Consider the following 12,502-nt stretch of genomic DNA (forward strand, 5'->3'; position numbering starts at 1 on the left):
CTTGCTAACAGACAATCAAACAGACAGATAAACTCAGATGAAAACATAACCTCCTTGGCGGTGGTAACTAGTGCGTTGACCCGTGGGCATCCACAAGTTCTAGATGTGGTAGTTTTTATGCTGTTGTGTATTTGTGCATGCTGTACCGCATTTGTCCAGCAGTCACCACCAAAGTGTTCTGGCCATAGCAATGTGATTGTAAGGCTATTGTATTCCAAAATTACTACTATCTCCAAAATATTGGTCCTATCAACTTGCCGTTTCGCTAGTCTCTTCCTTGACCAAAAATACATAAGTATGCCAAACTGCAGCAGTCAGCTCTTTCCGGATTTTGTGTGAATCCTCGGACACACACACGCATGCATGCACACAGAGAAAACTTGAATTTTTATAATATAGATAATAATAATAATAATAATAATAATACTAATAATGACTCAGTAAATTATTATCTTTAGTTGTGACATCAGGGTGGGAGGTGGGAATCCAGTCACTCATCATGTACACATGGACGAGGTGTGGTGATGGTATTTGGGATGAGATTTGGGAATCCAGCATCAGTTTCAGGTGATATATTTTAGCAATTGACTAAAAAAAAAACCTACAAAAAGCGTCTCAACCCCAAGGTCACATGCTTCGGATGTGATAAGTTCATAATGTTCATTCACATCATTTTAAAAACTGGTATGTGCAAATTTTTGATTTTATAATACTTAAGATATAGTTTACCTACAAAACAAACTCAAAAAAGACAGCGCAATTGAACCCAGCAAGACTACATGTTTATTTAGAAAATACGTCAAAAAGATTTTGCTTCAGCCATACAAGAAAATTCTTTTTTTTTTCCAAGCCTCCAATCAAGAAAATATACAACTGGATAAATGTATCAGTCGATAAAATAACCATATAGAGTAAAGCAAATAAAAACAATAGGCTTATTAATACAACTCTAAAACAACAAATGATAATAGCCTGTCATGGCCACTGAATATTTACTGCACCGACTAAAGGAGATGAACAGTGTCCTCGCTGCAAAAGTCATCTCTATGTAATTTAAAAAAAAAAAAAAATCACAAGTGTACCATGTGGTCTGACTTCGTACAGGTAAACTCACACATTTCATGTCACTATGTGGGAATGTTGAGCCATGCTGCGATCGCCTGTAGCCATAAACACTCTGAAATGACATAAAACCAGAAGCCGTGATACACTCCAGCTTGAATACATCTAATGTCATCAAATGTATTTTTTTTTTTTTCCATTGTGTTTGTTCACTAAAGCTTGCTTAGCTTTGGGTTGTAAGAAAAAAGTCCAATTAGAATAATGAACCCTGTGTGATGGAGAATTAGAATTTTAGAATTAAGTCATAATATTTCAAGAAAAAAAGATAATATGAGAATTAAGTGAAATATTTAAAGAAAAAGGTAAAAACATTAACAGAATTGTGCCAATATTTAAAAAAAAAAAAAAGCATTTTACAAGAGGAAATTTGGAATCTTATATATTCCATTTCTTAATATGAATTAAGAAATGATGTAAGCAATAGAAAAAGTAAGAAAAAACTTCTGAATACAAACATTAGCTGCAATTGGTTCAGCAGGTCATTTTTCACCTCTTGTAATATTAAGCCATTTCCTTATAAAAATGCATCTTTATTGTCATGTCAAGATTTGATTCCCTAAATATTACAGCTTTATTCTCATAGTAAATTTATTCTTATAAAACATACGATTTTCGTTGTGATCCACAGTCACTCATGTAAAAACTGATGAAAGGTCGCAGATTCCTGTTTTTAGGTTGTTACTGCTTAAACTGGAAAAAAATGAATGTCTGCTCGAATTTCTTTGTCTCCAAGTCTTGGTTGTTTGTTTTGCTTTAGAACAGAGACTAATTTTAACCTTGCATGACCCATATCTTCTCAAAACGCCTCCATCAGATACAGTCTATCTCTGTTTCATTGGAAATACCATACACCCTCCATGACATAAACACAACCGGCACATGTTGTAAATGATACCATGGACTTTAGGTCACACTGAGGGCTTTTCAATGAAGTCCTAAAATTATGAATATAATGTCAAAATATTCAGGAAAAACTTTTTTCTTTTTTGAGGGAAAATGTCACAATATTCTAAGAATAAAGCTGATGTTTTATCTGTATGAAGTGTCTTCACACAGTGGTCTGGCTTGGGGTCCTACATTTACCCCCTAGTACAGACCACTTTTATAGAACTAAACCTACAGAACATGTTTTCAAACATCAGCTCATGTACACATGTAATGTCATTATGAGCTTTTTCCGACAAAATATCCTCACGTTTTCATCACAGCACCCAGAGATCATTATTCTAATAAATAACTGAGAATTACAACTGCACACTGATGTTAACACGCAAAATAAGTGAGGTTCACAAGGCCAACTTTTCTAACTGAATACACACTATTATGTGAAAATAATGTTTTGGTTAACATTTCAGTTCTGACTTAAGTCTTTGTTTCTTTTTACTGTGTTTGTAATATTAACATAGTAATATTTAAAAGCTTTTTAAACAAACACCTGATGACCAACTTGGAACAAATCCCCACCAGTTGAGAAAACTGGCTTTAGTAGATTTTAAGAAATCATGAAGTATCAAATATCATAAAACAACAGTATGAAAACCAACAGCAGCTGCTGGAATCTGGGGCTGCCTTTGGGTCAGCTGGGAATTTTGGCAACTCTTGAAATATTTAGCCTCTTCCTCATAAAACTATGACTTTATTTCTTGAAATATTACAGCTTTATTCTCATGGTATTATGAAATATCTTTTTTTTTTATCCTCACTGTGACCCTAATGTTCCAGGTGCAAATGTAGATGAATGTTAACACTGATAAAAAAAAAATTGCATCAATTCAACTGTGTGATTGTCGATTATAAAGGTGATACTTAACACACTGCAACAACGGGAAACTTAAGTCACTTTGTGTACACTTCAGAAAGGTCATGTTCGTGAAAGTAACTGCACATCACGTGAGCAAAATCCAAATAAAAGCCACTCATCACTGAACTCCAGAAGAAATACTTAAATGACATCAATCTGTGCGTTTGATTGAGACGAGATCTGAAACACTATGTCATTTAATACACTACTGAAAAAAGATGGAACCGATGTACAAATGACAACTACTGTGATCTTATGTGCAGTAGGTGCTCACCACAGACGAACATAAAGTCAGTTCACAACACAGAGACCCCACTCAAGCAATAATGTGTGGAAAACAACTGGTTGTTGTGTGGAGTGGGATGGATGTTGATGAACGTCTGTTTTAGTGCTTCTAAATAAAAACAAGCAGGTGATATTCGTCTATTGTCATGCATGTGTTGTTGATAACTGTCATATATGTGAACATGCTTTGTGCAGCAGTGATGAAAGCTCGGTGTGACCATAACAACTCCTTTACTGTGTCCCCAGTAGTTTTGGGGATATTTCAGGTCTATTTAGCAAGAACAGATCCAGCTAACCAAACTTTGAGAGGTCAAAGGTCGAAGGCCAAAGACAGAGGAGGGCATGGGAGGGGAGGGTGAGGTTAAGACCTCATCTCAAGACCACTAAGTCTGCAGTTTGGTGGTGTGCAGCGCAGAGGCGAGGGGGGAATTAGAGCAAAAGGAGAACACAGGAGTGATCTTTCCCCACACAAAGTAATCCAAGATGGCGGACTCAGGAGTTATCGGAGGGTACGTGCTCCTCAAAGCCCTCGCTTTCCCTGACCAGCGCCCTCTCCAGAATCACACGTCCCTCTTTGTATCGCTGACTGTCCTCAGTGGCAAACTCATAGATCCAGCCCAGTTTGCTGTTACAGTTTCTTGCAGCTGACGTCTCTAACCATGTGCCTGCCGGTGAGCATGACTCTGTCCTGCACCTCGCTGTACTGCAGGTTGACCACCTGTGAAGGACACACACAAGTCTCAAACCACATACTGAACACTTCGATTCACTGCTCAGATCTGATGTTTATGTTGGCTGTCCACATTAAATTTCTTAAAAATGTCTAATTTCAGATTCCAGTGTGAACAGGTCATGGTACTTGCAGTGGTGTTACAAGTAGTTGTGCAGTAAATTGGTCCTAGCCAGTGTTTCTGTTACAGAACTGTTCTGAAGTCCTGGGCCAACATTAGGTTTGTTGGTTTAGTCAAGGTCTAATGACCACACATATGCATTTCACAGTCTGTGTGATAAGATATATTCTGGATAAATGTGAAGTATGTACAGCAGTAAAAAAAAAAAAAAAAACGAAATACCAACGAAAGCATTGGTATTTACACAGTTTTGAAAAATTTTGATTTTTGACAAACTTTTGAAATATTTAAAATTTGCCTTTACTTATAATGGGCCATATTTTGATGGCTTATCACATGGAGATGGTTAGAGATATCAGTATAGTTACTACTGAGCACTGGTAGGATGTCATATATGGACTTTCATTTAATTAGTTGAGTTATCCTCAAGTCAAAGTACCACCTGTTCTATTAGGAGATTGATCTCCTGTATCAAGATCACATTGGTCCTATTTTCAATATCACACTTTATTAATTAATTAATTAATTATATAGGCACCATATTTATATATCTAAAACTGCACCTGTCCAAATCCGTATATATTCAAATCCATATTTATATATATATTTTTTAATATTTATAACCATTTGCACTACAATCATATCAAACTGTATTTGCACTCTCCTTTTAAACACTTCTTTATTCAGATTTATATGACTGTTTGTTTTACTTGTATGTGTATGTTTATGTGTATGTTTGCTGCTGACAACACTGTGAATTTCCCCATTGTGGGATCAATAAAGGAATATGTTATCTTATCTCTTATCTTACAATAGTGTTAAGGGAGGGGTGATAATAACTGTGGCCTCATTGTGTCATGAAACCACCCACCCAAAAATACACAGAATGTGTCCAGAAATACCTCTGAGTTTAATTTACTTGAAAAGTTAATGCTGAGGGTTCTATATACTCCACTGTGTTACCTTGTTGAAGAGAAAAGCTCTGCCTGTGGCTCCTGTGAATCGTGTGGAGATCAGCTCCGATCGATTAGTCAGGATTGTGTCACAGTTGGCACAAGAGAAGAGCCGTGTTCCACCGATGTGGTCCAAGAAGATACGTCCCATCTTGAAATATCCTTAGAGACACCAAGGAACATATAGTTAAAAAAAAAAAAAAAAAAAAAGACTTATTACTATTAATTTTACTACTTTTACTACCACCTATTCTATATTGCTTATCACTATTAGTTGATCTTCTTCTAAATAACTGTTAAAAAAGCACCAAACATAAAGTTCTCAAGTTAGACATGAATAAACATTATGAGTTCTATTTTTGGTTGCTATTTTATTAAGTGTATTTGTCTTTATTTTCAGACTAGCGTCCTGTTCAACATTTCATAAATGTACTTGTTGTTCTTCCCTGACTTGTCATGAGGACTGTTGACTGTAGATGGCAGCTGAGATTTTAATGGCGCTGAAGCGTTGAAAACAGAAATAAAATAAACCCATTACAGAGAATGGTGAAGACACGTTGTAAGAACATGTTCGCCTTGGTGGCTAAAGGGAAACCATGTGCTGTCCTTCCATGTCGTTTAGGACGTATGTTGTATTGTGTATTAACCAGGCATTAAGTCGAATGAAGCTAACATCTTGCTAGCTGTCCGTTGAGCTAACAGCTACAACCATATGAAGCTAACAACAAGGAGAACAACAACAAAACGCACATTAACTGTTTGGCTGTGAATGACGCCCTCCTACCTTTTCAGAGCTGATTTAATGACACACAATGTCCTCACTGGGGTTGGTGTCACTGGTGTATGGGGTGTATTTTAGACGCCTGGTTGTTGTTTGTTTCGTCGTCGTCGTGGCTTTGTTGTTCTTTTTCAGCTGTTCCTTCTATAAGCCAGTATCAACATCCGGTCGTGACGTAGCGGCTCCTGGTGCAGTTCTGAAGTTTGTCCACCAGGTGTCAGCAGAGACGAGGAAAACCTGGGAGAAGCTGAAGCTGCAGAAGGTATTTATTTATTTATTTATTTATTTATTTATTTATTTATTCATTTATTTTTTATTGGAACTTTAGAACATACAATGCAATATATAAACTCCTATAGAGCACATTTACGGAAGAGGATTAGGGCCACTGGAAAAAAAAGGTCCAATATATAAATATATATTTTTAAATAATTTTTCCGAGAAAAAAGTCAGAATTCTGACTTAATCTCAGAACAATAATAATAATACTAATAATACTAATAATACTATACTAATACTAATACTACTACTACTACTAATAATAATAATAAAAGTAATAATAATAATTAAAAAATTAAAACAGTCAGAATTCTGAGAAAAAAAATTCAGAATTCCGAGATTATTCTGATTCTGATATTCAGGTAAGTCAGATAAGTCAGAATTCAGACTTTTTTTCTCAGAATTCTGACTTTGATCTCAGAACAATAATTAAAAAAAAAAAAAAAACAATATTTACAGGGTGGAGAAGCAAAATTTACAATGAACATTTAGTTTTTTTTTCTCAGCAGGCACTACGTCAATTGTTTTGAAACCATACATATATTGATGTCATAATCATACCTAACACTGTTATCCATACCTTTTCAGAAACTTTTGCCCATATGAGTAATCAGGAAAGCAAACGTCAAAGAGTGTGTGATTTGCTGAATGCACTCGTCACACCAAAGGAGATTTCAAAAATAGTTGGAGTGTCCATAAAGACTGTTTATAATGGAAAGAAGAGAATGACTATGAGCAAAACTATTACGAGAAAGTCTGGAAGTGGAGGAAGCAACAAAAAACGTACCAAAGCTTTTATTAAAGCTCTCAAATCCAAAATCCTAAAGGATCCAACCAAATCCATGAGAAAAATGGCAATTGAACTTGAGGAGGACAACAAGACCGTTAGAAATGCAGTAAAATATGATTTGAAGATTTAAATTCTCATGACTTTCAATAAACTAATTGGTCATACATTGTCCTTCAATCCCTGCCTCAAAATATTGTAAATTTTGCTTCCCCACCCTGTAAAACAGTCAGAATTCTGAGAAAAAAGTCAGAATTCTAAGATTAAAGTCAGAATTATGAGGAAAAAAATCTGAATTCTGACTTTGATTGCAGAATTCTGACTTTTTTCCTCAGAATTTTGACATTTCCCTCAGAATTCTGACTTTATTTTCACAATTCTGACTTTTTTCTCAGAATAATAAAAATAAAAAATATATATATTGGACCTTAATTTTATTTATTTTTTCCCAGCAGCCCTAATCCTCTTTCATAGGACATTTCAATAATGACAGGAGACAAATTCAAACTGGAGCATGTAGCGTAACAAAACATCTATGACAAGTCAACAAATTAAAAACAAAACAAAACAACATAACAAAAAGGGAGCTGTAAAACAAGTATAATATAAAAACTAGTGGAGCAAGACTAAAAAGGTAAAAATAACAAGTGTTGCTTAATTTCACCATGTAATTTTTTGTCTGATTTATGAGAATTAATTTTTTGAAGTGATGAAAAAATCAGTTTGAAATCATTTACGAACCAGTTAAAGGAGGGCTTAGAATTTTTCCATTTACCACAATGAATATGATATTTACTGACAACAATGATTATGTTAATAAGATAAGATAAAGGTGAATTCAAATTATCCATAAATAAAGAATATCAACAGTTTGGAAGATGCAGAAGTATTCACTGTTAGTCAGGTACAGTCCAGACTGCTAGGGGTTGCCCCAAAAAGCCCAGGGTCCCACCGACTAAAACAATGAACATCTGTCTGAGAATACTCAGTTTTCCCAGTATTCATACTGACTGAAAGACCATAAAAATATATACTGAAAGAATGAAAAATGAACTTTACACCAGTGAGCACATCAGTTTGATCAGCTGATGCTTTTCCATCCAGCTGTTTTATTTTTCAAATTGTGTATAAACATTTTTGGTGTATCAATAAAATGTAGATATATATAAATAACTGCAATGGAAACATATTTGTCAAATTATTTTGTGTCTTCATGTGTGGATCAGTAGAAGACTGCAGTGTTCACTTAATTTATGCAGGAAACAAACAAACACCAGATGGAAACACAGATGAAGAGCTACAGAAGCAAATGTTCAACACAGATTTGAAACAACAACTCGAAGCAGGACAGACAAATTCAGATGCTTTTTCCCTTCGATCCAGTCTTTGTTTCATATCTTTTTCTGTCTTTTGATTTACTAAAAAACATAAGGTAAAGATAATAAATCTGGCATTAAATCAGGGCCTATAGGTGTTTTATGTTATTACATCTTTGACATGATTTTCACCTTGTTACACCTGCTGCATTGGAGGAAAAGGGGGAGAAACCCAGAAAACAACCAAAAAAAAAAAATTGTTTTGAATTAAATCATCCCCATGAATATAAAAATAATGACACTGTTGATGCAGGAGATTCTTACTCCACAGATGAGATCTTCAACCATCTAAACATGTGAGTGTGTCTTAAATAATACACTGTTGCCCATAGAGTTGGAATAAAATATTTTTACCTCTTCTATTCTTGATAAATAACATATAAACTGGGACTCAGTATGTAATCATTGCACCTGGTCAAAGGTGGTTGATGTGTATAAATGGGAATAAAAAGAGGAATGTGTCTGAAAACTAAAATATAACTTTATGGGCCAACAATGTTTTTAACTCATTAAAGACCCAAATCGCAACTGTTGACCAAATCATCTTCTGATCTGAACTGTTAACACCAATTATAACTGTTGTTATAATTGGTGTAAAATACAGTTTGTCATCTTTTCATGGTCATCAGATATGACCCCATTTGGATGTTCAGAGGCTCCGTAATTACCGTGGAAACACTGTCATCCTCTACAACATTGATTCACCATTAAAAGCTATGGAGTTGGATCAATGACAGGGAAGGAGATGCTTGTTTCATTTGTATTTTACAGAAAAAAGTCACTTTTTCTTCAGTTTTCTCTGTTCTGATATAATAACCCTCAACTTAACCTGAGCTTTTATGATCATCTGCATGATCAGTGAATTAAGCATAGGAAAATACCTGAGATTCACTGGAAAAAACACAAAGTAAAGAAAATAATATTGCAGTAAATGGTGATAAATCACTTAAGAAAGATTAAATAGGGAGAAAAATTCATTTGGGAACTGACACAAAAGTAGCACATGGACTTTATCTGTTAATATATATGTTTAAAGTATTTCCAATGCTCAAATAGTTTCTTAACCATTTAATTGTAAATTATATCATATGTTTTTCTAACCCAGCAAAAAGGCAGCTAAAAACAAACAAACAAACAAACAAACAAACAAACAAAAAAACCACAAATAAATTAGTTAAATATTTATAGGTGTTCCAATTTATTCCTATAAGAAGTTCATTAATATTCAAGTCATAAAGCATCCTATCATGAAAATACAGGCTTTTACATCACCTGGTTTAACATTTTTTTCTATGGTTTTATTCTGTGTGTGTATATATATGTGTATATATATATATATGTATGAGTATGTATATATATATATATATATATATATATATATATATATAATATATTATATATATATTATATATATATATATATATATACTCTCACTTTTTTCTTCATGATTAAGATCTGACACTCCTGACACTGTTGTTCGACCTTCTCTGATTCCAAGGGTCAGACTATCAGCAAAGCAGATCTAAGGACAAACTCATAAACTATTTGGCAATCTATTCATATCTTACTGCATCTCTAAAAGTCTAGTCCAGTAACAACTTTGCTAAATTGCTGACGTTCATATTGAGTGTGTGACAAATTAAATTATATAACCTAGGTAAAATATATGAACCATCAGGAAATTACATCCATCATCACAGGGCAATAAGCAATAAGTACAGAAGACTAGAATGTTAAAATACTATTTCACATGAGATATTGCTTTTTATATACCCTATATAGAAAATATTACACCTGAATAAAAACTTAAGAGATGCATTTTGTTTACATTTTGAACATGTAATTGTGACAAAATACCCATTATGAGCCATTGATAGGCAAAATTTGTTTTTAATTACATTTATAGAATATCATGCTACACAGAAGTGCACATTATAGTTGAGTTAGACTTTTTGTAAGGTCAAAAACATGATTTTATACCATTAAACACAATAACGTGTACTTTATGCAAGAATAATAACAAGATGACAATACATTTTAAGACATTTTTATATCCCAAAAGTGGACATTTCTGTTGAATGATTTGCAAATTACTGTCCGTACTGAAAATGGGGTAAACTGAAAAGAAAACTTCGAAACAAAGACTGTAAGATCTGCTTAGGATTTATAGTCTTAAAATAAATGTTTGAGCTTTTCCACTCAAATGAGCTACATTATCAACATATTGTACGCATTACCTGGAAAATCCCTCTGGTTACTATCACTGTGTCCACAAACTCCTTCCTGTTGGTTAAAGGACGGAGCTGTTCCAATGTGTTTCCTGATTTCAGTTTTGTCTAATGTAGTCGAGACTTTGAAGGGTTGAGATCAAGTTAGATCACGGCTCTCTCACCTGCGAGCTTTATTGTGAGCATAAATGGGATTTAGGATCAATAATCTGTCAGCACATGCCCTCAGTCTCTGACAAAGCTGAAATACATCCTACAGTATACAGTATGTTAACTCTATTCATCGACGGTATGCGAATAGTGGACAACCCTCCATGACATCAGCCTCTAGACTGTGAACTGTAGTTGTGAAGACCATGATTTGTCTGAGGATTAAACAGTTTGTAAAATGAATGAATGAATCAAAGTGGAAGGAGCTGGAGAACAGTGAAGGATGTAACTGGGGATGTAATAAAATGCTGATCACATGTTCTACCAGTGTAAAAATAAACACCAACAAGTCATTTCAGCTACTTAGTAAGTCATGTTTATAACAGTAATGTCAAAGTCATGAAATTAAAGCTACCTGAGCTCATTAGCAGGCTGTCTATCAGACTAGTAATCTAGGAGTGTCAAACATGTGGCTCGTGGGCCAAAATCAGGCCATCAAAGGGTCCAGTCTGGCCTGTGGGATGAATTTACAAAGTGCAAAAATTACACTGACGATATTAACAGTCAATAGTGTCCAGGAGACACATGTCCTCCTAAGACCAGGAAGTTGAAAATTTTACCTTTTTTACATCAAACAATTGTCTTGATTGGAAACTGCCTAATGCAACAATTTTTCAGATTTATTTATTTTTTTGTTAATTAATTTATTTTTTAATGGAAAGTCCTTTGCAATGGACAGCATTTTGTTAAAGTAAAACTGTCAAACTTTTGTCCCCTACAGAGGACAAAAATGCATTGCTGGGTCTCAGGAGGATATACAGGGGTTGGACAAAATAATGGAAACACCTTCACCTCAAGATGATAATGCCCCAATCCATACAGCTAGAATTGTTAAAGAATGGCATGAGGAAACATTCTAATGAAGTTGAGCATCTCGTATGGCCGGCACAGTCCCCAGACCTCAACATTATTGAGCATTTATGGTCAGTTTTAGAGATTCAAGTAAGACGACGATTTCCACCGCCATCGTCTCTAAAAGAGGTGGAGGGGTATTCTAACTGAAGAATGGCTTAAAATTCCTTTGGAAACAATTCACAAGTGTATGAATCAATACCTCGGAGAATTGAGGCTGTAATTGCCGCAAAAGGCGGACCTACACCATATTAAATTATATTTGTTGATTTTTTAAGGTGTTTCCATTATTTTGTCCAACCCCGTAGGATAATGTGATCTCCAATGTATTGGCATAAAAAGTTATAAAACATGACAACTACAATTTTGTGTCTTTGTTTTCATGTGAAAAATTGCAGAAGTGAAATTACATTATGAAAATGTTTGTATTTACAAACTATCCTTTCCAAAAAAAAAAAAAAAAAGCAAATAACTTAGGAACAACCTAAAATTTCTCAAGAAAAAAAGTGCTATTTTAACAGTGATATGTCTGTTACTAAAATGTTTTATGTCTTCGTAGATCCACTGCTGTCTGTGAGTTGAAACTCACATGTGTAACCGATAAGATGAGACATATTATTGTTAAGAAATTTCAGGTTGTTCATGGTTGCGCACATTTTTTTGTGAAAGGATAGTTCGTAATTCTAAACATTTTTATGATGTAATTAAAATTTTTGCACTAAAACAAAGAGAAAAATTTGGAGTTGTCATTATCTCTAGGTTTTTGTGCTATATTTTATCAGCCTGCTAGAGATCAAATTGGGCCCCTGAACAAAAATGAATTTGACACCCTTCATATGATCCAATGCACATTAATGTTAACATCAGCTAACAGAGCTAAGTTACAATGATTATCATGGATAGTAGCAGTAAACTTCACAAAAGAGTCTTCTCCTTAAACACAACTATGGCAGCGCTTCCTGTCAAGAAGAAAAATAAAT

At 34.3% G+C, this 12,502-nt stretch overlaps 1 protein-coding gene across 1 annotated transcript; it reads right to left on the bottom strand.

Annotated features, from left to right (window-relative positions):
* Nucleotides 1-760: 760 nt before the first annotated feature.
* Nucleotides 761-5,954, bottom strand: LOC115413288 (protein yippee-like 5). Its single transcript, XM_030126032.1, is given in 4 exon segments — nucleotides 761-3,844; nucleotides 3,846-3,926; nucleotides 5,023-5,184; nucleotides 5,797-5,954. Coding segments are annotated over 3 exon segments (366 nt in total). The 5' UTR covers nucleotides 5,164-5,184; nucleotides 5,797-5,954; the 3' UTR covers nucleotides 761-3,700.
* Between the last annotated feature and the right edge of the window lie 6,548 nt (nucleotides 5,955-12,502).

The sequence above is a fragment of the Sphaeramia orbicularis genome, chromosome 22, assembly GCF_902148855.1.
Source record: "Sphaeramia orbicularis chromosome 22, fSphaOr1.1, whole genome shotgun sequence".
In the NCBI taxonomy this organism is placed as follows: Eukaryota; Metazoa; Chordata; class Actinopteri; order Kurtiformes; family Apogonidae; genus Sphaeramia; species Sphaeramia orbicularis.